This window comes from Oratosquilla oratoria, chromosome 16 (assembly GCF_046742065.1).
Source record: "Oratosquilla oratoria isolate Oo_2021 chromosome 16, ASM4674206v1, whole genome shotgun sequence".
In the NCBI taxonomy this organism is placed as follows: domain Eukaryota; kingdom Metazoa; phylum Arthropoda; class Malacostraca; order Stomatopoda; family Squillidae; genus Oratosquilla; species Oratosquilla oratoria.
This window is the reverse complement of record NC_134792.1, coordinates 61,300,329-61,325,346: the sequence shown is the minus strand read 5'-3', so window position 1 is coordinate 61,325,346 and position 25,018 is coordinate 61,300,329. Positions and strand designations below refer to the sequence as shown.

General features: G+C 44.9%; 3 protein-coding genes across 4 annotated transcripts; 1 reads left to right on the top strand and 2 right to left on the bottom strand.

Moving 5' to 3' along the window:
• The first annotated feature begins 353 nt into the window (after window positions 1–353).
• Window positions 354–6,270, top strand: ATPsynC (ATP synthase, subunit C). 2 transcript variants are annotated; one of them, XM_076199979.1, is made up of 3 exons: window positions 354–476; window positions 694–759; window positions 5,593–6,270. In XM_076199979.1, the coding sequence occupies exons 2-3, from the start codon at window positions 715–717 to the stop codon at window positions 5,896–5,898; spliced, it is 351 nt and encodes a 116-aa protein (XP_076056094.1). In that variant the 5' UTR covers window positions 354–476; window positions 694–714; the 3' UTR covers window positions 5,899–6,270. The 2 variants fall into 2 exon arrangements, with proteins under 2 accessions (XP_076056094.1, XP_076056095.1); XM_076199980.1 differs by having other exon boundaries at window positions 410–472.
• Window positions 6,271–7,514: 1,244 nt separating this feature from the next.
• On the bottom strand, window positions 7,515–16,987 carry LOC143033709 (uncharacterized). The gene is made up of 3 exons (XM_076199193.1): window positions 16,050–16,987; window positions 7,831–7,973; window positions 7,515–7,717 (listed from the first exon to the last, which is right to left on the bottom strand). The coding sequence occupies exons 1-3, from the start codon at window positions 16,985–16,987 to the stop codon at window positions 7,515–7,517; spliced, it is 1,284 nt and encodes a 427-aa protein (XP_076055308.1).
• Window positions 16,988–17,455: 468 nt separating this feature from the next.
• Window positions 17,456–20,154, bottom strand: LOC143033708 (uncharacterized). Its single transcript, XM_076199192.1, has 3 exons — window positions 20,085–20,154; window positions 18,234–19,957; window positions 17,456–17,990 (listed from the first exon to the last, which is right to left on the bottom strand). The coding sequence occupies exons 1-3, from the start codon at window positions 20,088–20,090 to the stop codon at window positions 17,456–17,458; spliced, it is 2,265 nt and encodes a 754-aa protein (XP_076055307.1). The 5' UTR covers window positions 20,091–20,154.
• Between the last annotated feature and the right edge of the window lie 4,864 nt (window positions 20,155–25,018).

The following is a 25,018-nucleotide window of genomic DNA, read 5'->3' as shown; positions in this document are numbered from 1 at the left end:
CTCAAATACTTTCTGCCTCCTTCAAATTATTGTCTCTGCTCTATACATTGTTTGTATTGTATTGTATTGTATTGTATTGTATTGTATTGTATTGTACTGTATTGTATTGTAGTTCTGGTGCATGACCAGTCTGTTGACCCGAAACCTTCTGACCACAATCTCTTTTCGTTCAAACAAAAACAGTTATATATTCTTCAGGTAGGCTTAGACACTATGATCCAATTCTCCTATAATAAATTTACAAGGTCAAAATAATCAACAATACTTGGTAATTTGTTTTAAGCAAAAACATTTATGATTGGTGTTTAAATGTCCCTCCTGTTGTTGCCCAGTTGCTTACTGTTAGATGTCGTGTTGCTCTAGTGCGCCGTCAGCTGGTTGATGCGCATGCGCAGACTGGCAAATACAGCTTCGTCTGCTGATCGACATTCACTTCGGTCCTCCTACACATCAAGAACAGGCAAGGATAGCTGTAGGTAAGGAGGGTGATAATAATCGTTGGAATTCAACAACATCTATTCGTAATTTGTGTTGTGATAATATTCAAAATACACTAGATGTGCGACAGAATAGTTGTATTAGTATAGTGAGCATTTAGGACTGAAGATTACATAGAAGCCGGTCTTAGACCGGTCATCTCTTCAGATGAAAATGGCGGATTCTTGTAAGTAACCGGTCAACTTTATTTCGCAGGCTATACACACATTCATCAAAATGTACGCTGTCAGGCTTGTTCTCCCCGCCGCCAGGGCTGCTGCTGTAAGTATTGTATATAAAATCTTGTGTTAACTAAGATATGTGATGTGAAATAATCTAGTAATTTTTTATAGTATAGAAACAGATTTGAAGTAGATCCAACGGTCTTTTGTGATGTTGAAGTAACAAATACGGTAATGTTAATGGTTGGGAGGTTGTAAAATGATGGTAAATATGTATAGACGGGAGGTTGTAGAATCAGCTGATCTTGGCCGGCTGTTGATATTTCATCTGCCTCTGGGGTTGAGCCGGGGCCTAATATATGACTGGCAATCATTATAAATTAGTGCGTGATATAATGCCCAATTTGTTGTAAAATTAATTTTTTTCCCCAAATTAGTGCTAAGTTTTAAAAGCTTGCCACCTCTGGGAAAACTGATGGGTATACATAATTATATAATAGGTTGGTTGTAGCCGGTTGTCGTTGCTACGCCATACATACATAGTCAACACGGACGTAGAAATGGTTGTACCGTTATGCCCCTATTTGCAGCATGGCGTTGATGCTAGGCACCGGCTTTTGAATCATTTTCTAAAAATTGATTGTGGGTTAAATGTTCATGAATCTAATGACCTAAAAAGGACAGGTGAAATGGTAGTTCGTAGGAAGGTTGGGGAAGGCCATTTGGAAACTAGTTACGGCCATAACAGTAAGTAGTTCAATACGATTATTTTAGATTACACTAATCCCAAAATGTTGGGGAAAAAAATCTCAATACTGCAGTAAATGAAACTTGTCCATAAGCTAATGTAACACAATGCAACAATTACATGGCTTTCAAGTGCAAAAAGCATAGTTCACATACTTGAACAGAGTTGCCACATTATTTGGCGTGATTTGTATGTTTCAAAACCGGTTTTACAGATGTCGCTAAAAATCCCATCTTTTGTCCAATGAATGAACCTGCCCTTGTAATTAGATCAATACAGGGAGATGGATCAATAGAATGTGCTATTGTGCACAAAGGCTGCTTTGCATGGGAGTGGCTAAATGAAAGTGTACCACTCAAAGTTGCCCTGCCGTACCTGCTCTTGGTCAAGGGCAATGCACTACCCCAGCTGGTTAATACCACCTCTTCAAATAATGGAAACTCCTTGTACATCCTCGGCAGATATTTTACTTGGGTTGTTAAGTCGTGCTGTGCCCTTTTTGCTTGCTAACCTGCATGTATGTACAAGAGGTTTTCCTTCTGAGGGAGGTAATTGGGGGGGTGGGGGGCATAAAATCCACTCCCACCCATTCCATCCCTACATACTCCATGCCTATTCACCCCACTCCCTCTTATCTCTCCTCCTGGATGAGGAGTATGAAACACTGAATTCCAAGGGCCTTGCACTCCACATTCTTGTGCTTCCAATTTGGTCAACTATAGAATTCCTGTAATTTAAGCCTAAATCTTTACCTGTTCAGAGGTTTAATTCTTGCCAAAACTGTATAGTGGTGCCGCACCTTAAGGTGGCTAATGGTGTACTTTGTCTTTGGTAGTCGGATTTGGTATCTACATACTGGCAGAATTGCAACAAGGCACTTGCCATCATAAATGGGTTGTAAAAGTTCAAGGTAATCCTCCTTTGACACTGCTTAACTGAATATTTTTTGTATTCCATGTATGCTCTTTTTCTTAGTAGAACTTGGGTATCCTGGGGACCTACATATTTAGGTTGCTTCTCCATCCAGTAACTCCAACCTTTTAATCAACAACCATATATGCCGTGCATTTTGGCCATGTTCACAAGCACGGTAGTGATAACGGTAGACGGCACCCACCATTCCTGAGGGACCAGTCCAATACTGCTCCAGTAGTCAGAAGGCACATTATAGAAAATTTGTAAGATTTGGCCCCTAGGATCCCTAATTGTAATTGGGAATGTTCATATTAAATAAAAATGGTCGATCACTAACCTACTGTGTGTGAACTTTAGCATCATGTGCCAAATTAAGAAATGGTTGCCAAAAGTTTTGTAAATTTCAGCAGGGCATACAGAGTATAGGGCTTACCCCACTGATGTCTCCACATCCCTTGTCACATCTTTAATGTGAAACCACAATTCTTGGGATGTCTGTAATTGCACCACACCAGTAAAAAAAAATTATCACTTCATAGCTTAATATCTGTAATCGGCTCCTACTAAATGCACAAGTAAATTCTTGTTGCAATGTGGTCCATAAGGATAAACATAATCAGCTGTTGGCCAAAGCTTCAAGTCTAATTGTTACTGCTGTGATACCAGGTGAAATGTAACCAAATCATTTGCACCTCGACTCTTCAAAATATTATTGCCCCTCTGCTAAACTTTAGTATATTGAGCATTCAGAATGTTTCAAGTTTTGTATGAGGGCTAGGATGGTCTCCAAGTTGTCTTCAGAACCCCGTGATGTCAGGGAAGCATGCTACATGCTGCACATGTTTGTAGGTCTTGTGGTTTGGTAATGTCATCGATGGTTCTTCCCAAAAGCACTATGAAGATGTTGAGGTGCTGATTGGACAGTATTCACTGTCCCAGGTGTTCAAAAAGTTGAACTATGTAGTCTTCCCATAAAATCTGGCACTGTTGTCCATGTGCAATTCCAGTCTTAAAAAACATGACCCAATGTGCAGTACACTATGTTGAACTGGTGCCATCTGTAGCTAGGCCCACAGTTCTTGGTTGTGCTGCCATTGGACCATGGTGTGAACATGCTATAAAGGACTGAAAACTCATTCCAGCTGTGGCATTCCCTGGAGACAGGACTGCACTGCTAGGCAGTCTAGGGAATGACATTACCAACATGGTATTTAAAACTTTCAGATCTGAACATCTTTAGTGTCCAAAATTTAGAGATCGGTTGGTGTAGGTATGAACCACAGAAAGGTTTCTGAAACTGTACCAGCAATTGGTGGGAATACCTTGGCCAGTAGTGTTTGCAAATCTGCTTTACCTTTCAGTACTTAGTTAATGACGTAATTTTAATGTTGCTGGACTGCCAAAAGGGAGACGATGTGGCATTTAGACCAGGGTTTGCTTCTCTTCTCGTTCAGCAATATGTACATTCCGTATGCTGACAGCCTCCAACCATAAAGTGGTGAGGTGTTGATCACTACCAAACTAATACAAAGGGGTTCTTCCCCCATGTGAGGGAGAAAGCAAAGTCTAAAACATTTAACCACTCCATCTGCCATGTTTCTCCTCTTGGCTCCACATGGATGAATGGTCATCCCAGTCTCCTGCCCACTGGCTAGATCAGAAGCAATGTTGCAAGACTTCACAGAACATTTATAGCTTGCAGGAAACTGCCACAATCACGGGATTGGGGCAGAGCTAGCACATGCTATCTAGCAAAAGACCATGAACTGGCAGCACAATATTTGCTTAATGATGGTGCTGTCAAAAAAGTGTTGGACCAGATTAATTGCACACATACCGAAGGCTTTTATACACCATACAATAGAAGTAGAAGAAAAAAGCATAAAATCACTTCCACCCCATGTACTCCATTCCCATCTACCCATTCCCTCCCTCTTATCTTGGCCCCAGGACTGGGTCATCCCAGCATCTCGCTCACTCCCCTGGGTCAGAAGCAGGGTTGCAGTAGACACTTATCCCACCTACAAACATGGATATGATAGCTAATAGTGAGGCTGCCTAAAAATTTTCAGGTAGTTGAGTATGGGTGGGGTGCATTCTGATCCACTGAAATTTATGATTGCCAGAATAAAGCAGATTTGTGCAAGACACAGGAACAACATATTGAATTATACTTGTGCTTCATTAGATCCTAGCCAAATTTAGTTGGTTGATTTAGATGTACCAATAAATATGCTCTTGTTGGCTCGAGTAAACCAGCTGTAGTTGTGGGGTTGAAAGGCATTTTGGCACAGTTGCTGAAATGCTTATTAATGCATAGCATGCTCATGAAAGCTATCTAAATGTTTAGTATTGTATCCAACAATTGAGAACATGGTGTTAGGAGAGCCATACTTCCTTTGACCTATTAGCTTGGTGTGGTTGGTTGGCTAGGAGTGGGGAAGTAAATGTCAGGTGGGAGATGCCTGTATGATTTTACTAGTGGTTCTTGCACACTAGTGACTGACATTGTAGCCTTGCACATGTTCAGAAACTGTTAGCTGTATCTCATGATAAACTGTGCCATACCCGTTGATGTCACAAATTCAAAGGGACTGCATAACCTTGGTGGCTATGTGCAACAAATGTTTTATCAGATGCATTAATAACTGGAATATATTTGGCATTTGTAGGGGGCGGAAGGAAGAGTAAACATGTAGATGGTTAAGTATCTGTATGGTGGGTGGTTGTCATGGTACAAGCTGGTAGGGGGTATTGATAAAATATTGCTGAAGTGAATTTACATTTTTAATGAGGAAAAGAAGTTGAAGTGGGTATTCAAAATCAAGATATTTTGATGAGTGGGGCATGTAAAATTGGTAAAGGGAAAAGATAGAGATTTGCTAGTGGCTATAAATCGAACTGGTCTTGTGATTTCTGTGCTTAAATGGACCAAAGGTATTCGGATTCAGTTATTGGGTCCAATTCTGGAGGTGTTTTGTTGCATTGGACCCAAGCATTGTGGTCGGCAGCAGTGGTCTCCATACTTGGGCTAAGATAGGACGGTGAATGAGAAAGGTGGGGATTACCAAGAGCGAGTTGTATTTCAACTTGCATGATGTGAAGCATGAGGTCCCAGATATGAAGATCCATTGACTTCCAGATAGTCTCTTAAATTGTTCCAAAGTAGCTTGGGAAGGAAATGTTTAGATAAGTTAGCATACTTTAGTAGCAATGTGCCTTTAAGACCTTGTAACATGTCTTTAATGTGTGTCATTTCTTGTTTTGCAGTTGAGAAGCCAGGTCGTTGTCCGTCCCCTGGCAGCTGCCCCCCTCTCCCGTAGCCTGACCACAACTACAACCAACAGGGATATTGACTCTGCTGCCAAGTTTATCGGTGCTGGTGCTGCCACTGTTGGTGTGGCTGGATCAGGAGCTGGTATTGGATCAGTGTTCGGATCCTTGATCATTGGTTATGCCCGTAACCCCTCCCTGAAGCAGCAGCTCTTCTCCTATGCCATCCTGGGATTTGCCTTGTCTGAGGCCATGGGTCTGTTCTGTCTTATGATGGCCTTCTTGCTTCTGTTTGCTTTCTAAATTATATTTGTTATTCTGGATTGTGAGGTGTAGGAGGGGGCCCAGTGACCAACCCCTTAAAGGGCAGCAGCTGTGTTTAGGGTTTGGGTTGGGGCGGACTGTGGTCATCCCGGGCTGAGACAAAACATTTCCATCAAATTAAGGGTGATCAGGGTTGGCCCTGACCATCTCTTACATAGTTGCTTGGAGAATGTTGTATATAATAATTTAAGGTTATCCCATTATGTTGGCACTTCTCCATCTGTGCAGACCTATGTCAAAACAATGACTTGTCTATCACTGATCTTGAGTCAGGTCCTACACATTTTGGATATCCAATTTGTGTACAGATTCCAGTGTATAGAGAATTTATAAATAAATGAAGAAAGTTTTTCACATGCTTTTTAAATTAATCCTATTGAGTGAATGTGGACTAGTTTTGAAACAACTCGTGGAACTGTAAATGAAGGAAAGTCCCTACAGTGGACTAGTGGCCAGCAATGGTAATATCTGCCAGTTTAGCAGAACAGAATGCCTTCGGTCTTCATTGGTGCCGATCTAAAATATTTAAATATTGATATGGGTACCAAAAATACTTTGAATGGTGAACCTGTAGGCAACACGGATTGCTAACAAAGTAATTGGGGCCAAGTGATCTTTGAAGCAAAGGCTAGTCACTTGGGCAGCAACGGTATAAGGAAGGGGTAGTGCACATTTTCTGCTGTGGAGGATTTGGTGCATCACAAACAATGGGTAAAATGTGTACGTAATGTTACAATAGTGCACGCTCGGTAAGGAAGGCCTAAGCATTAATATACGGGTTGGCATCTGTTGATTGAACTGCTGTTTGGTTACTTTTATCAATGTGTTCCTGGAATCGCAAGATAGAAATACGTACACTTAGTTCAGGGCGACAATTCGTAGTTGCATAACGTGCCTACATGATTCTTGACTTCGTAAACTGGTTTATCGGTTTGATCAAGTGTTGAATGACAATTGAGGAAATTTGGCATAATTCACCTGAAAGTTCGTACATATTGGGAACGTACGGCTCCACCTGTTGACAAGGTGTGAAAGTTATTCAAGCCAGCACTTAATGTAACTTGAGAGAGCAAACAAGTGAAAGATATTGTGGAAGCAGTAAAAGAAAGTGGAATTGGGCAGGTAAGTCAGTGCCGATGGAGCAAATGTGTTACTGAGTGGACGCCGCTAGATGGGAAGCGTGGAAGAGGGAGACCAGACAGGTGGAGATACGAGATTGAGAAGTTTGCAGAAGTGACGTGGCAGAGGATGGCGCGGTCGTGTGAATCATGGAATGTTATGAAGGAGGCCTTTGTTCAGCAGTGGACTCGGGATGGCTGATTTGATTGATATGTAAGCGGGATAGAACCCCATAGTTCATCTATGGTACAGTGCTGCCACCTTTGTGTGATGAGTGATCTTTGTTGCTAACCTACCTACCTCCCGTACTGAGTAACCCGAATCCCACATCGCCTCCCAATGCTTGCCGGCGAATCTTCCCCCACCACCTGCCTCCCCGTCCCCTCCGCTCCCGCATGACTGTACCACTTGGATTCGCGCCATCAACCGGTGTTAGGGTATAGACGACTTGTCATTTGAATGGCGGTCGCTTAGCTTTACCCCGGTTGAATGCCCTTGTCTGAATAAAACCGCATGGCAATAGTTATAATTAACTTTAAAGGCAAAGGAGTTTGTTTGCTTTCATGCGGCTTTTGAAACTGACGTTTCAGTGCCCGTTCAGGTAGCATGACAATGGTGCATGTCCGGACGTATTGTTGGCATAATGAAGCCAAGGATGTAAGTTTGGCCATGGCAAACTCTGTATCACACATTGCTATATAATATTTGACACCTGAAACTAGAGTACAACTATTTAAAGAATGAACTAAACTAAACTACTAATAATGAAGTGTTACCCATAGTTTCCAGGACTTTGAACATGTGGCACAGGAGGGGACAAAATCAGAGAGCTTGGAGACCCGTTGATAGAAAACTTGAAAGTAAAATTTAAACGGAAGGTACGACTTTGCAACATAGCGTTTGTGGAACTCCAGATCACCGCGCCGCTCCAGTACCTGTCGTTTATTAAAAGTAGGGACATTTGCTATTGCCTACAGAATATTGTTTCCATTGTTCAATACAAGTATGGTGATGGTTTATCTCCAACTAACTTGTCTTGGCTTACGTTTGTGAAAATTGAACCCATCTTGAATTTGTCTGATCATGTAATAATACCCGACTACATCTCAGAAATCTAAAATGAGTTTTGACATTCGAAGAATTTTTATAAATATCACAAGAGATGATATTGGGATTTTTTAAATTTCGGAATGTGTTGCAGGTATATGACATGGGCCTAGAATGTAATTTAATTTGTTTACTTAGATATTCATGTTCATTTTTATACTTTGTACAAATCTTTTGTTTTGGGTCACACCACTTTAATTCAGCCTGGTGGGAGGGGGCATTCAGTGCAATCTTCCCACTCAAGGTTGAGTGGCGCGAAGTACTTCGAGGGCTGAGGAGATTGGTTCGCACTTAATTGGATGTGAATTGATGGAGAATCGTTGGTCGGTGTTGATTCCTTCTCGGTCTTCTGGCAGCCGGAAAGCAATTCTCTTCACCTCTTCCACTCAACCCCGCTAACGACGAAGGTATATAGCCTATTGAAATTATGATAAACGCCAGTGACATATGCGGGAGGTGGAGGAACGGGGACGAGTGTTGAAGAGAAACCTATATATTGAAAATAATGGGAGGACAAATTGACAATTTTCATTCTTCCATGCATTTGTTTCTTTTGCTGATATATATATATATATAATTTTTTTTCTTCTTTTTTGCGGGGGGGGGGGAGGAGGCAATTGTGATGAAGACTACAGGAAAGCCGGAGACCAACTGGAGGTCACGGTAGTGGCACTTAGGTGTCTCTTGGTTTCTCTACTTGGCACCCACCCCCGGGTATGATGATGTAAGAGTGCCACATATTCCTGCCGGCGCCCCCGGCCCTAAGTTGTGAGTGGGGTGGGCAGAGTGACGTGACTAGTTTTAGAAACGGGGCGAGACGATGCCCCTCCCCCACCCACCCAACCCACCACCCGGCCACTCTGCTACAGAAGGCCACACCACTACACGATTTTTTCACCTTAAAGTGGTTCGATATCAAAGAACTTCATCACAGCGAAGCAGTTCACATTTCTTGGGCCCTTCCAGTACCTCCCACCCCACAAGACAAATAAAATCGCCTGTCGGCAGCCAGAACAAATTATGTAAGGTGCACTTTAACAACGAAGGAATGACCAGGCTTTTAACGATGACCACTTGTTTTATTCTGATTAACGTTTGGTTGTTTTTATCAGCTGTGTGGTCATTCTTCAGTAGCAGATTTACTCAGCAACTGTTCTCGTATCGTAGTTTCTATCTAGCTTGCGCCAAACGATTTTAGTCAGCAGTGGGGCGACGGAAACCTGCTCGGGAATGTGTTGATCTCTTCACCATCGACGTGGCTACAACGGAGACGAATAAAATCGCCTGACGTCAAGCTGGATTAAAAAAAAAAGGGCAACCCGGTAGGGAAGGGGGACCCAGTGAAGATAAGCTATCGCTCCTTTGGCGTCACGGAGATGATAAAAATGACTTGGTGGCGGCCGGATTATAATAAAAAAAAAAATCCACATTTTCGTGGGGGTTGCCTTAAAGGCGAATAAAATCCCCTGACGCCAACCTTTCTATGAAAGAAAAGTGAAACCCCGGATAGAAGGGGTTGATGCATGCCCCACACCCCTCCTCTCTTCAACAACTTTCACCTCCCTCCTCCATCAACTCCTCTATGTTTCCTCTTTACCCTCCACCTGAGGTGGTTTGGTGAACCCGTGGTTAGAGCACCTAGCTCAAATATCAACGGCATCGGTTATGTTTCTGGTAAAAAAAAAAAATTATCATTATTATGATTATTTTCAATATTATTATTACTACTACTATTATTGTTGTTGTTGTTATTATTACTTAGCAAATCCCTAAAATACTCTGCCCACCTTCCTCTCACTGCCCTCTCTTCCATGATCATCTCTCCATCAGCACCTTTTACCCTTTCTTCTCTACTTGATTCGCCTCCTCCTCTTATAATTTCTTTCCAAAACATCTTTTTATTACTTTCAAAATTTTCTGTCATACTCTTTCCCCATTTCACATCTGCTCTCCTCTTTGCTTCCTTTATCTTATGCTTAACTTCTCTTCTCTTTACTTTGTACCTCTCATACGATTCCCTCGTCCTAATTTGTAGCCAATCTATGAAAGCCTGCTTCTCTTCTACACCTTTCTTTGCTTCCTCATCCCACCACTCACTACCCTTCCTTCTATTCTTCCTATCCTCCTTGTTCCACACACCATCTTTGCACACCTTATGACTCCCTCCTTGAACCATCCCCATTCCTCCTCCACTCCTAGATCTACTCTATCCTTCACTTCCTCCCACTCCTCTCTAAGCTTCTTCTTATACTCCTCCTTTTCTTTTTCATTTAAACAGTTCACTCTAAGTACCTCCCTACCTTCTGCCCTTTTCTTCTTTCTCCACCCATTCTCTACTCTCAATTTACCTTCCACCAGAAAATGATCTGATATTCCCCCACTCTCTCCCCTTAGAACATGTACATTCTTAGCTCTTCCTACTATACTCATGTTGTGAGCGCTGAAACTATCAGCTGTTTTAAAAAACGATTAGACAACTCTATGGATGGGGATGACAGGTGGTGATGGATACGGAGCTGCCTAGTGTAGGCCTTGTGGTCTCTTGCAGTCTCCTTTATTCTTATGTTCTTATAGTCCATTAATGCTCTATCTGCCACCTTTCCATCCGCCACCCTCTCCCATGTATACTTATGCTTAACTTTCTTCCTAAACACTGTATTTACTATCATCAACTCTTTTTCAAGACACATTTCCATCAATTCTCCACTAAGATTTTTACCTGGATCTCCATACTTCCCAATCACTCCGTCCATTGGTTCGTTTCCTACCCTAGGATTAAGGTCTCCCAATACAACTACATTGACATTTCTCTCTAATCCCTCTATGCAATCATTTAAATCTACCCAAAAAGCCTCCTTTTCCTCCATGCTCTTCTCAATACCAGGCCCATATACACTTACAAAAACTCACATCTCCCTTCCCAGCTTCACCTTTATCCACATCAACCTTAAAGAAACCTCCTTCCACTCCACTACACGCTTACCTATCTCTTCACTTATCAGTATAGCCACCCCTTCTCTCCCTCGTCCCCTCTTCACTCCTGAGAACCTCCCGACTACACTCCCAAACTCACACTCGCCCCTCCCTTTCATTTTAGTTTCACTCAAAGCCAGCACATCCATCTTTCTTCTCACAAACATACTGCCTATCTCTTCCCTTTTACTCTCATCTGTACCACATACACGCACATTAAAAGACCCAAACCTTAGGGTACTGGTTGGAAAACTCCCAGACCCTCTTATGCCTTTTTTTTTTTTTTTTTTATTATTATTTTTTTTTTTAGGAATGTCCCCTTTGGGGCTACAGGTAGCAGGACTCCTAATCCCATCCCCCGTCCCGTTTTTTTTTTTGTTTTTTTTTGTCGCCTTATACGACTCAAGTGGAAAGACTTGGTGGTAGCATTCTTTTCCCCCACCACAGGGTAGGCGAAAAAAGGAAATGAATATTCAGAGAAATGGTACAGGACAGTAACAAGGGGTTGGGGACAGCATAACGGAGGGACACTCGTAGTATAAAAGTGTCATAATTTCTCTATGAACAGAGTTTTCCTCTATCACAGACAAAATGATGTGTGGCTCTGGTCTGTAGGGGCGCCCCATATAGACCCTAAGGTATCAACTGCATGCTACTTTGCCAATACCCCAGACGGAGTAGGTTATTTGAAGGAGTGATTGTGCCGACAGCACTATACGGGGCAGAAACATAGAACATAAGAGAGAAGGAGTTTGAATGTGTTTTAGATGAAATGTCTGAGAAGTATGATAGGGGTTACTAGACTAGATAGAGTGAGAAATGAGGAGGAGAACAGGGGTGGAAAGGGAGTTGGGAGATAGGGTTGATGAAAGAGTATCGGGATGGTCTGGACACATGGAAAGAATAGGTGAAGAAAGATTAGTAAAAGAGGTGTGGAAGGAGGGAATATGAGGGGGCGTCCTAGGATGAGATGGATGGATGGGGTAAAATGGGCATTACAAAAGAGAGGAATGTCTGTTGAGGAAGGACGGAAGAAGACAGGGGTGAATGGAGAAGGGTTGTGTATGGATGATGCTGTGATGCATGAGTGGGTGGGGGGCGAGGAAGTATGTATGAGAAATAACTGACGCAGCCCGAGGGGATTTCTCCCCGTCTTCTCCTTTTCTGCATGAGGGGACGGAGAGGGGGGTCACCAATTTAACGACGCGGCCTTGCTGTGGATGTGCTGTGTCTTGCTACACCACTTCTGACCCAGGGCAGTGGACAGGATGCAGGGATGACCCGTCAACCAGGAGGTGCCAAGATGAAGAGGGAGGGGAGTGGAATATGTAGGGGATGGAACGGGTGGGAGTGGTTTTTATGTTTTTTTCTTTTTGGCTACCCCTCGTGTAAGGGGGAAAAGGCCTTTGGTATATGTATGTATTATTATTATAAGTTATTATTATCATCAGTATTACTACTGTAGTTATCATTATTATTTTTACTATTATAATTTTTTATTATTATTACTGCTCTTATCATTATTTTATTATCGTTACTATTATCATTATCATAATTTACTTTCTATCATTCATTTATCTAATTAGTAATTGCATTATCTATTTAACGAAATTTATTAGTTTTTGTGTGACACTCCTAAAGGCCGGAAGTTGGAAAGAATCACATGTCTCCGAAGCCCATCAGCACCTTCATTTCCGTCCATAGGTGCAGTCCCAATGGGCTGGCATTCGATCTCCTAAAATCTCTTTGGTTTGTCGCGGTGACTACTTCAAAGATGTCGGTTTCAAGAAACGAAATTTATGTAATAAAATACCAAATATAAAATCTATATTATTATAATTGCTTTATTTGTAACAAATCCTACAAATGTCGACCTGAAATCGGTCACATCTTGTTGCTCCACCCTGACAACTGACAACCGTGAACTGCTCCATTCTGTGATAATAAAAAAGATAAATAACTAAATAAATGCCCCACACCAACACATTTCTGAGACCGTTGCTGCCTGTCTTATGACAACGGATTTCGCGTTGAAAAAGTTGGACACCTAAATCCTTAGAGGCTCCCGCGTTTCTTCCATCGCGGTTGACAACCCAAATCGACAATAAGGATTACAAAGGCGGAGCATGCCGACAGGAGACCTTTTGGTCCATATCTGGGTCGGATGCGAAAAAAATCATAATAGTAATAATAAATTAATAAATAAAGACAATAATAATGTAAATAACAAATAAATGCATAGGTATAGTGAAATAATAAACAAGCAGTAAAAAATAGTAAATAATTAATTGACATATAACTAATAATAAATGAGAATCAAATAAACAAATAACAAAAAACAACAAATAATATAAAATAAATTATAATCATTACAGCATCTTGCTTAGGTGTTTATCTAAATGATTTTTAAAGCTTCGAACTGAACTACATTGCACTGCCTCTGCAGGAAGTTTATTCCATTAATTAACTACACGGTTGGCGAAGTTGTTTCTACCCACTTCCAAATTGAATCTATTTCCGGACAGTTTGAGACCATTGTTTCTTGTCTGATTCTCATTCAGTGTGAATTTTTTTTCACTCTTGATTTTGTCAATTCCCTTTCGAATTTTAAAGGCCTGTATCAAGTTACCTCTCAGTCTACGTTTTTTTAGGGAAAACAGATTACTTCTTTGTCGCGGCTAGTGCCGCTTAAATCGTTTTTATCGGCTTAAGAAACCTGCACAGCGAAGCTATATCGGTAATCCCCTACCACACTCCTGGCCAAATGGCCACTTCCGAAAGGGAGTGTGTGGTTGGACATTCCGCATAAATCATCGGAAATTTAAAATTCCCGGCTCTGTGCAGGTGGCGCAAGCGTCTACAACCCCACCTCCCCCTCCCTATCCCCTCCCTTCTTACTCGGCCGCACGGATTGAGCCGTCACTTCAATGAGAAATGAAGGCTTCGCCTGTGGGAGGAGGGAGGGACCCTAAATCTGTGCAGGTTTCTTAAGCCGATAAAAACGATTTAAGCGGCACTAGCCGCGACAAAGAAGTATTATCGGCTGAGAAGAAACCTGCACAGCGAAGCTATGCATGAGACGAGGATAGGTGGGAGGAGAAGGTGAAGCCCAAATTGTAGTCGAGGACAGGGCTCAAGCCGTTATTACGTGTGTCTCGTATGGGAGACTATTCATCTTATCATTCAGTAGAGGGGAGACAAAAAGCATCAAGTACTTATATCGATATCAATATCAATATATATATATATTCATTTATTTGTTTATTTTTTATAAAAATAATATTGTACAATTTACATAGTGCATAAATTCTATGTAGAATATTGTATCTTGCTCAGCGGTTCCTGGGCCTTCCCCTACCCCTCGGTCGCCCTTTGCCCCCCTTCTCTTGCGAAGAGAGGGGTGGAGCCGTTCCCATGGCGACACATGGGACAGGGGTGATCGAGTGGTAGAGATACCGTGTCCTGAAGGAAGTTGCTGATGCCCAGCCCCCAAGGTCCTGCACCCGTTCCACAGAGTGGGTGCGGAGAAACGCCAGCGATGCCGCGAGGCCTCTGATGTTGTGGGCGTGGGGGGCATGGCCCGGGTCGGCCTTCTCTATAACGCGGCAAAGTAAACGCGCCAGGGACCTCGGGGTTAGGGGGTTCCGAGATTTCGAATTGTAGAAGAGATGATCCTCGGACACCCCTTCCGTGCGTTCCACGTAGTCTTGAAACGCACGGACCGGGCACAGCGGGTGTGGGTTTCCTTCCTCCAGGAAGGATGGTATTCTGATAGGGCCAATCATGTCGTCCGCCTGCTCATTCTTGGCTAGGAATGTAGGTGATGGAGCGAGAGTTAGGGCAGAGCAGTCCTCCTCCAGTTTGGAGAAGGACTGGTGGCGGGTGATCGCCGCCAGCTGTGACGCCCTGTAACCCGTAGCCAGGGCGAGCAGGAAGACGGCACGTTGAAGGAAGTGTTCCTCCTCCATGATGGTCCCTTCGAACGTCAGGTACTGCAGAACACGATGCAAGGACCAGGCTAGGACCGGCTGACGTCTCGGCTCTCTCGAGGCGCGGATCCCCTTCATTAGAAGGTTTCGCGCCCTTTGTGGCACTGTGATGTTCATGCCGAAATAGAGTGGATCAGCGAGGGCTGCGTAGTGAGCCGAGATTGTCGCCGGTGCCCTGTTGGTGGTGTCAGCTAGCCAAGACAGGAAGTCCAGAACTGTGCTAGCGGAGATGGTCACTATCGCGTGTCTCCGAAGGAAGTCCTGGAATCTCCGCCAGCAGGATTCATATTGCCGCACTGAGGATGGACGGTGAGCTCTCAGCATCTTGTCTACTGCCTCTGTAGAGAAGAGTTGGCCGAGAGCTCCCCGTAGAAACTCCAAGCGTGAAGTCGAAGTGACGCTTGGAGAGGTGCGGTAAGGCTGCTGGCCAGGCAGGCTGACCCTAGTAGAAGGGGAGAAGGGCACCACTTCATTAGCTCCCCGAACCACGGCTGAGCTGGCCAGTAGGGAGCTATCAGGAGGACCCGACCCTTGAAGGACCTGAGGGTCTGCACCACCTTCAGGAGGACCGTTGTCGCTGGAGGAGGAAATATGTAAACATACTTCCAGCGGTTCCAGTCCTCCGTGAAGGCGTCCGGGCCTCCTGCGCGTGTTCTGTGGTTGTAGGAGAGGAAGAGGGGGAGCTGGGTCGTGCTCGGGGAGGCAAATAGGTCCACCTCCGGGGTGCCGTAGCGGAGGGAGAGCGACTCGAACACTTGTGGACGTAGTTGCCACTCCACCGATGTCTCCCGGAACCTGGATAGAGCGTCCGCCCATTCGTTCTCCCGGCCCGGAACATACTTCGCCGAGAGAGAAATGGCCCTGCGTGATGCCTCGGCGAAGATGTCCTCCGACAGGGCTAGGAGTGGACCTGATCGGGCCGTACCTTGCCTCTGCACGCACTGTACTGCCGTCACATTGTCCATATCGAAGCGGACGCTCGTGTAGGAGATTTCGGGGTGCCGTTCGAGCCATTCTTTTACCACTATCAGCTCCCGAAGGTTGATATGTAGCGACCTTCTCTCTTCCGACCATCCCCCGCACGCTTGATGTCCCCAGCTCGACTGGAAGCCCCACCCTATGTCCGAGGCGTCCGTCGCTACTGTTATCCGAGGTGGGGGCGGGGACCATGGGACTGACTGGCGTAGGACCCCTGGCCGAAGCCAGGGACGTAACAAGCTGTGGAGTGTTGAGGGTACCGGCCTGGGAAGGTCGCGCGGGAAGAGTGGGATGCTCCTGTTGACCTCTCGCGTTAGCCGTCGGTGTTTCAAGCGGCCCAGTGGAAGGGCCGGGTCCGCGAAGTTGAGGCAACCTAACAGGCCCTCCCACTGACGGCGGGAGAACGTTTGGGAGAAGAATGCCCTCCTGACACAGCGGAGTGTCCGAAGAGCGTTGTCTGGAGCCAGTGACAGGGAGGCGTTGATCGTGTCCCACTCGATCCCGAGCCAATGAAGTTTTTGTGTAGGGGTGAGGGTAGATTTGTCCCAGTTTACCTTGAAGCCCATCTCCGTCAAGATTCTTAAAGCCACCGAGACATTGGTTGATGCACCCTCCTCGGTGGGCGAATGTATCAACCAGTCGTCCAGGTACATGAGTGTGGAGACGCCTGCCTCCGCCAAGCGTGCGCCTACCACTCTCGCTAGCTTTGTGAAGACCCTCGGGGCAAGCGAGAGTCCGAAAGGGAGTCTGGTAAATTGATACGTCTCCCTCCCGACCTGGAACGCCAGGAACCGGCGAAATCGGGGGTGGATGGGGACATGCCAATATGCGTCCTGAAGGTCCAGGGACGCTAACCAGTCTCCCTCCCGGAGCACTGACCGAACCTGAGCCACCGACACCATCTTGAATCGCAGGGGTTTCAAAAATTTGTTCAGTGCGCTCAGGTCCATAACCAGTCTCGTTTTCCCTGGGTCTTTCTTTGGTACGGTAAAAAGACGGGACAGAAAGACCCGACCTGTCGCTGGTTCCACTATTCCTTTTTCCTTCATGTCTCTCACGTGGGGCAGCACTGAAGAGGACACCTTGGATGACGCGGGAGGGTGGCGTAGTGGCTGTGGGAGGAAAGAATAAGGAATCAGCTTATCGGTAGTAATGTGTATATCCCCCCCCCCCAAGCCTGAAGGGCTGGGGCAAGTTACTATCCATACTATGTAAGAGTATCACCACAGTTCCCTCAGAGGATAAAGGTAAGGAGACCCACCGGGAGAGAGACCCAAGGCCAGGTGAGTCCCTGGCGGATGACCCTGGAGGCCCATCCGTGCGCAGGCCACGCGTGGTGCCAGCCCAGGAGACACCCCACTTGGGGGCCTTCAGAAGTTCTTGAACTTTTGCTGTTGTTGCTGCTGATGTTTTCGTTGGTTGTTGGTCCTCTGGGGTTGGGAGGAGGTGTGGTGTTGCGATTGTTGGCGCCGAAATGTCTGGGGCTGTTGCTGATGCGGGCGCTGGGTTATCCTCCCTGTGGGTGGTGGACGGTATGCCCGCTGTTGTTGTTGATGTTGTTGTTGTTGTTGTTGTTGTTGGCGCGCGTATGGGGGCGGGCGCCTGAATAGAGAGTGGGACCTGTAAGCAGGTAAGGGCCGAGGTCTCGGTTGGGATGGTTGTTGGATCTGGATGACGGTCGGGACCGTAGCGAAGACGCGGTCTGTCGCTTCCTGGTCGAACAGACCACGGGAAAGGGGAGCTGCTCTCACCACGCCCCGGCGAGCTATCTCCGGGGCCGACCGCGCTGCAGACTGACGAGCTGCCAAACGAGCCGCGGTGAAGGCCCTCGCTGCTGGGGGTAGGGCTGATGACGCCATGTTGGCTGTACCCTCTGCCACGGTAGAGAGTGCCGCCAGGGTGTCTCTGCATACATAAAACACGCGAATCAAATTAGTAGGGCGAGAAGGATCCCGATCCCCGGAGGGTGTAATAAAGTCACATCGCTCAATTGTAGAACGTATAACATATGCGAGGCCGAGGTCGTTTCCGAACGACCTCGTCCTTGGGTGCTAGTCAAGAGGCTCCGTCCTGGGTGAAGACGCTACCTGAGCGTCTCTCGCCAGGACAGGTCTGGACCCTCTGTATACATTGAAATATCCCACTCACCTCAATTCTTCCCGCGGGAAGTCCTCAAAGCTCGTGGCGAGCGTCGTCAGCCAGTTCCTCATCATCCCGATTGCCGTGACGGTCGAGATGGTAGAGGCAAGGTCTTGTCTGGTCGAGGCCTCCGTCGTCAGCAACTTAGTCTCCGGTTCACTAAGTTGATGGGGGAGGGCGGGGTCCCTGCCAGAGTGCCATAAGCAATCGCGCAGACCCTCCGGCGCGAAGGGTGGTGGCAGGACGACGGGGAATGATGAAGGGATATGCCGTCGAGGAGGAACCGTCTTGGGTTGGTCTTGGGCCCGCTCGAAGAGAGCAGGGATGTCTAAGGCCTTCTCCCCTTTCTCCTGCGGGAACCAGGCGTTTGGGGAGAGTGCTACCGCCGGTGAGTCCCCCGACCTGTCGACAAACATATGCCCATCAGGGTTTAAACGAGTGTTCTCCAGGAGAGCACCTAATGCGTCCAGAGTGTTAGAGGTGGAAATCCTGGAGGGCGTGGAGGCCGGGGCGGAGAGGGGTCGAATCTTATATAGAACCTTAGCCCCCTCCGCGTCGTTGGCCCACTTTAGGATAACGTCATCTCTCCTCCTCCAGCCCTCCGGTAGCGAGTAGTCGGGAGACCAGGCCACTAGCTTGTGATCTTCTCCAAACGAGTACTCCCAGGACCGGGGAAGGTCACACCATGAGAAGGGGCGGAACTCAAAAGAGTCCGTCATGGTAGGAGGATAAGGAAAAGAACTGTAGTGGTCCTCCACCCCGTCCAACCCGACGGACGTCTGATTGGGGGGTTCCTCCTGAGAGGGGCCTTCTAGTCCTATACCTGTCGCCGGCACGGAGGGGCGGAGGGAAGGACCAGGAGGGAGAGTGGGAGGGGGGGCTAGAGCCGTAGGTTCAATAGGAGGTTGCTCTGGAGAGGGGTGCGTTATGATTTGCGCGGTCTGAAAGGCCGGATAATGTGATAGGGCCGATTCAAGGACGGGGCCTATCAGGGACGGAAGGAGGGCAGCCACTTGGGCGGCCAGAGTTCCCTCTCCCCTCGTGTCGTCCTCCGGCTCCCTGCCCTTGTGGGATTTACGGCGAGGAAAAGGAGAGCGAGGAAGGGAGGGTGAGTTGGGGGGAGAGGCTGTGGAGGGTGGGGACAAGCTGAGCGTCCTGGACCTCGGTGAGGCAGACCTCTTTTTCGAGCGAGATTTCCTGCCGGGTTCACGTGAGTGAACTAGGGAGGAAGACGAGTTCGTGGGGGTGCTTGACAAAGCAAGCCGTAAGGGTTTTAAGGACCCTTGATGTTCGGATGTATGGGGCTGCCGAGAGGCCTGAGGACGCTCGGGGACACCATACTCCGCAACATCAGACTCGTCCCCTTGTACTCCGAGAGGCCCAGGTTGTCCACCAACGGAAGTCTCGGAGACATAGGGAGACGGATGGCGAGGGCGAACGAGGCCCAATTCCACTCCTAACGCCGGATCCGCCCACACCAGGGGGGGGTCGTCAGCGGATTTCAATTTCCGAGCTCTGCGCCATGCCTCCCGAAGGTGTCCGAGGGCGGCTAGCTTGGAACGGGTTTTGGGAGGAGCAGCACGAATCTCCTCAACCCGCGCTTTGCACACAACGCAGGCTAGGGGGTTAAAGCCAGCTTGTGAGAAACAAGGGGCATGGCGGGAGCAGAGGTCGTGGTGGCCGTCTGACGAGATCCTGGCTGTGCAGCCGGATTCCACACACAAGCGTTTGGTCTGAAAATAGAATAATGATAATCATAGACGGGGAGTCCCAAAGGTGTCTGGACACAACACCAAAGGGGAAAAACTGCAGGAGAACTCCCTACGAGAACACAAGAGCACGAGCTGGAACCAGACTTACCGGCATGAAAGAAGGTGGGTTGTTGAGTGACCGACTCGTCTGGTTCCGCGATGCTAAGTGACGGCTCAATCCGTGCGGCCGAGTAAGAAGGGAGGGGATAGGGAGGGGGAGGTGGGGTTGTAGACGCTTGCGCCACCTGCACAGAGCCGGGAATTTTAAATTTCCGATTATTTATGCGGAATGTCCAACCACACACTCCCTTTCGGAAGTGGCCATTTGGCCAGGAGTGTGGTAGGGGATTACCGATATAGCTTCGCTGTGCAGGTTTCTTCTCAGCCGATAATTATATGTTTTAGTCGATTTTCGTATGATTTATTTTTTATATTTGGAATCAGTTTTGTGGCTCGCCGTTGTACTTTTTCCAGTCTGTCAATGTCTTTAATGAGATTCAGTGACCATACGGAAACAGCATATTCCAAATGTGGACGAACTAACGATTTATATAGCTTGTTAATGAATGATGGACTTTTGAAGTCAAAAGATCGCGCAATCAGTCCTAGAATCTTATTTGCTTTCTCAGAGGCTGAAATACACTGCTTGGATGATTTGAGATCGTTACTGATAATTACTTTTGTTAACGAATTTCCAAATAACTTGTAATCGTACTTACTGTTATTTTTACCTATGTGCATTACCTTGCATTTACTTGTGTTAAATTTCATTAGCCACTTTTCAGACCATTGCTGTAATTTATCTAAATCTTCTTGAATATCTAATTGGTTTAAGTGATCATTTGCCATTCCGCACAGTTTTGTATCATCAGCAAATTTGGAAACAGTAGATTTTAGTCCATGGTCTATATCATTTATATATACTATGAATAGAAGTGGCCCAAGAACGGAACCCTGAGGAACTCCACTTGTAACATTTTTCCATCCAGAAGTTTTTCCATTTAAAACAACTCTGTTTTCGATCATTCAACCAATTACTAGTCCAACTTAATAGGCTACCACTTATTCCGTGTGAAGCTAATTCAGTAAGTAGTCTTTCGTGGGGGACGGTATCAAAAGCTTTTGCAAAGTCTAGATATATTAAATCTATATTGTTTCTTTTGTCATAATTCGAGATAACTGTGTTGTAGAATTCGATTAAGTTAGTCACGCAAGAACGTTTCCGTCTGAAACCATGCTGGCTATCATTTATCAAACGATTACTTTCTAAATGATGTTCGATAACATCCCTGATGATAGTTTCCATTATCTTTCCTACGATTGAAGTCAAACTTATATCAAACGAAAACAGAAAAAATAAATAAACAACTAGACTAATAATTTATTTAAACAAATGGAAATTATTACATTATATCTATTAGATGTTTAATCAAATGAATATTGAAACTTCGAACTGTCCTTCATGAATAACGAGGATTGTAATAAACAGGACAATACGAACATCTCGGTACAGATGGTTTCTAATATAGGCTGATACGACCGAACAGCGAAAGATCACGTCTGTCTGTTTTTGTTCTCAGGGGCCACATTTGTTCTCTGCAATCTCCCCCCTTTGCTACCATAAATAGTTATATACACGAATATATGTGTGGTCTTTATAGGCTACTGTTTAACGTAATTTGATATTGGAGGCCGCAATGTATTTTGCAAAATGTAATCCTTTCAAATTCCTTGGATTGCTATCTCGCACAAAGAACGGATTTATGTCTTTTATATAATTCAACTCTGATGTCCTCTTTTCTCTCGACTTCGTGACAGTTTTGCAAAGATGTAATTCCCATTAAAACGTTTACATTTCTCTATTACTCTTTAAGGTTTGAATGGTGAGAGTGGACTGAAGGTAGGGATTGCTGTTTAAAGTGTACGTGGATGAGGTGGAACGGGAAGTAAATACGAGGATAATGAACGAAGGACTGAACATAGAGCGTGGAAAGAAGTGGAAGGTTAAGAGGACGAAGTGTTAGTGAGTTCGGACCTTAAATCCAGGGGACAGTGCATTAGTGGCAGAAATAGAGAACAGGGCATTAAGATTCATTGCCAGGATGGATACAAACAGAACTGCAGAGGTACACGTTAATATACCAAAGGCTTTTCCCCCTTACATGGAGGGTAGCCAAAAATAAAAAGGCATAGAAATCACTCCCATCCATTCCATCCCCTACATACTCCACTCCCCTCCACCCTCCTCCCTCCCTCTCATCTTGGCAACTCCTGGATGACGGGTCATTCCTGCATTCTATCCACTGCCCTGGGTCAGAAACAGTGTCGCAAGACACAGCACATCCACACCAAGGCCGCTTCATTAATTCGGCGACCCCCCTCTCCATCCCCTCATGCAGAAAAGAAGACGGGGAGAAATCCCTTTGGGCCTCGTCAAATTATTTTTCGTACATACTTCCTCACCCCTCATCCCCCACCCACTCCCCCTCATGCATCACAGCATCATCCATACATAACCCTTCTCCATTCACTCCTATCTTCTGTCCTCTCCCATCCATCTTCTACAGACATTCCTCTCTTTCGTAATGCCCTTTTTACCCCATCCATCCATCTCATCCTAGGACGCCCCCTCATATTCACTCCTTCCACTTCCGCCTTCCACACTTCTTTTACTAATCTTTCTTCACTCATTCTTTCCATGTGTCCAAACCATCCTAATACTCTTTCATCAACCCAATCCCAGCTCCCTTTCCACCCCTGTTCTCCGCCTCACCTCTTCATTTCTCACTCTATCTAGCCTAGTAACCCCCATCATACTTCTCAGACATTTCATCTCAAACATATTCAAACTCTTTCTCTCTTCCTCTCTTATGTTCCATATTTCTGCCCCGTACAGTGCTGTCGGCACAGTCACTTCTTCATATAACCTACTCTTAGCATCCATTCCCAGGTGTCTATTTCTCATTACACTTTTTAATCCACCAATGCATTTAATCGCTTCTCTCAATCTACATTCTACCTCCACCTCCACTCCTCCCTTTCCTGTCACATTCGCACTCAAGTATCTAAAAATATTCACTTCCTCCAGTCTCTCTCCCTTAATGCTCACTTCCATCTTGCTGTCACTCTCTCCCATTGTACATCTCATCACCTTACTTTTGCCCACATTTATCTTCAGCTTCCTTCTTTCACACACCTTCTCAAATTCTGTCACTAACTTCCTCAATCCCTCCCCTGCAGAGGTAATCACTTAAATCTGTCACTAAGACCACCTTTGATTATACGGTACAGTTTTGATCTCCGTCCTATAGAATGGACATTGATTTACTAGAATCAGTGCAGAGGAGAATGACCGCAATGATACAAGGGGATAGAAATTTAATATACAAAGACAAGCTTAGTCACCTTAACTTACACTCTCTGGAAAGACGAAGAGTGCGTGGTGATCTAATAGAGGTATTCAATTGGGTCAAGGGTGATGCAGCCATGGTCATCGCATTAGAACAGTAGGGCAGAACTCGTAATAATGAATTTGAATTGGACACATTTAGGTTTAAGAAGGAAATAGGTAAGAACTGGTTTACCAACATAGTGGTTAACAAATGGAATATAATTTTGAGACAACATTAGATAACTTTATGGATATGGATGGTAGGTGGCCTTATGTACTCGTAGGCCTTATGGTCCCTTGCAGTCTCCTTCATTCTTATATTCTTATGTAAACGTGATAACAAGCATTACATTCAGTTATTAAAATAATTGTGTTTTCTATGTTATATGTAAGGCATACGTATATATAGGTTCACAGTAAAGTCTTATCAACTGAGGGATCACAGCTCCTGAATACTAACCATTGTCAGTATTCTTGTATATTTTTTATTTATTGTTTGTACCCATTTTTGTGAGGCGTGGTTAACTTGCAACATGAACACTACCATGGTCCAATACAAACCTGGCAATGGATGAATAGATAAATAAACAAATAAAGTACATTAGAATAGGTAGGTGAATGACTAAAATCAAAAATAACAACGAATGAATAGATAGATAAACTAATAAATAAACAAATGAATGAATACACATACATACTAACAGTTTTTTCCCCCTTACAAGGGAAGTAGCCAAAGGCAGAAATCCACTCCTACCCATTTCATCCCCAAATACTCCACTCCCATTCACCACCCCTCCCTCCCTCTTTTCTTGGCTCCTCCTGGATGACGGGTCATCCTTGCATCTCGCCCACTGCCCTGGGTCAGAAGCAATGTAGCAAGAATAAATATATAAATAAGAATAATACAATAATAGACAAGAAATAGAAGAGAATACGTTTAACGAATAAACAGATAAAGGGAGAGTCCCCTTATGTCACTACACGTGATTCTTTGGATTATTATCATCTCAGACTTAGCTGTTTGTAAGATCTGTTGATATTCAAGTGTACAAAAATATGTTCTCTATTCATTGCAATATCCAGACTTTAACTGACCCTAGTCTACAACAGCATTTTGTAGGCCTCATATTAGTTTATTTGTTTTTAGCTTAGTTTATTTCGTTTAACTGCACCCCAAAAAATGTGGCATCACTGAACCCTGTTCCCTTTCAGAAGCTCATGTAATCTATTTATTTTTGTTGCATTTCGTAATATTAACAAGGAAAACAGTTTCCAAACATTCAATAGATTATTGTAATAGAAAATGTTTCTTGTATTCTATTTCTTAAGGTCTTAGATGTTTGTGAAATTTGAATTTTCCTTATTTCAATTAATACCAGTGGATTATATCTAAATGACACTAAACGTATGGAAATAGGCCAACACAGGTTAAAAAAAATTATATTTTCTCTTCTTTATATCAACTGGTGCCTTTTTTGGGGTACTACTTATATGTACATTGGTTTTTCTTCATATACAATTATATATAATTCGTTCATATGTACATCAAATTCCAACAACTTCGAGCTTATGCGGAGACCTTGGAAAGTGAGTGTATGCGTAACATAAACTTGAGTAGATATTTGGACATAATCTATATTTTTTATATCTAT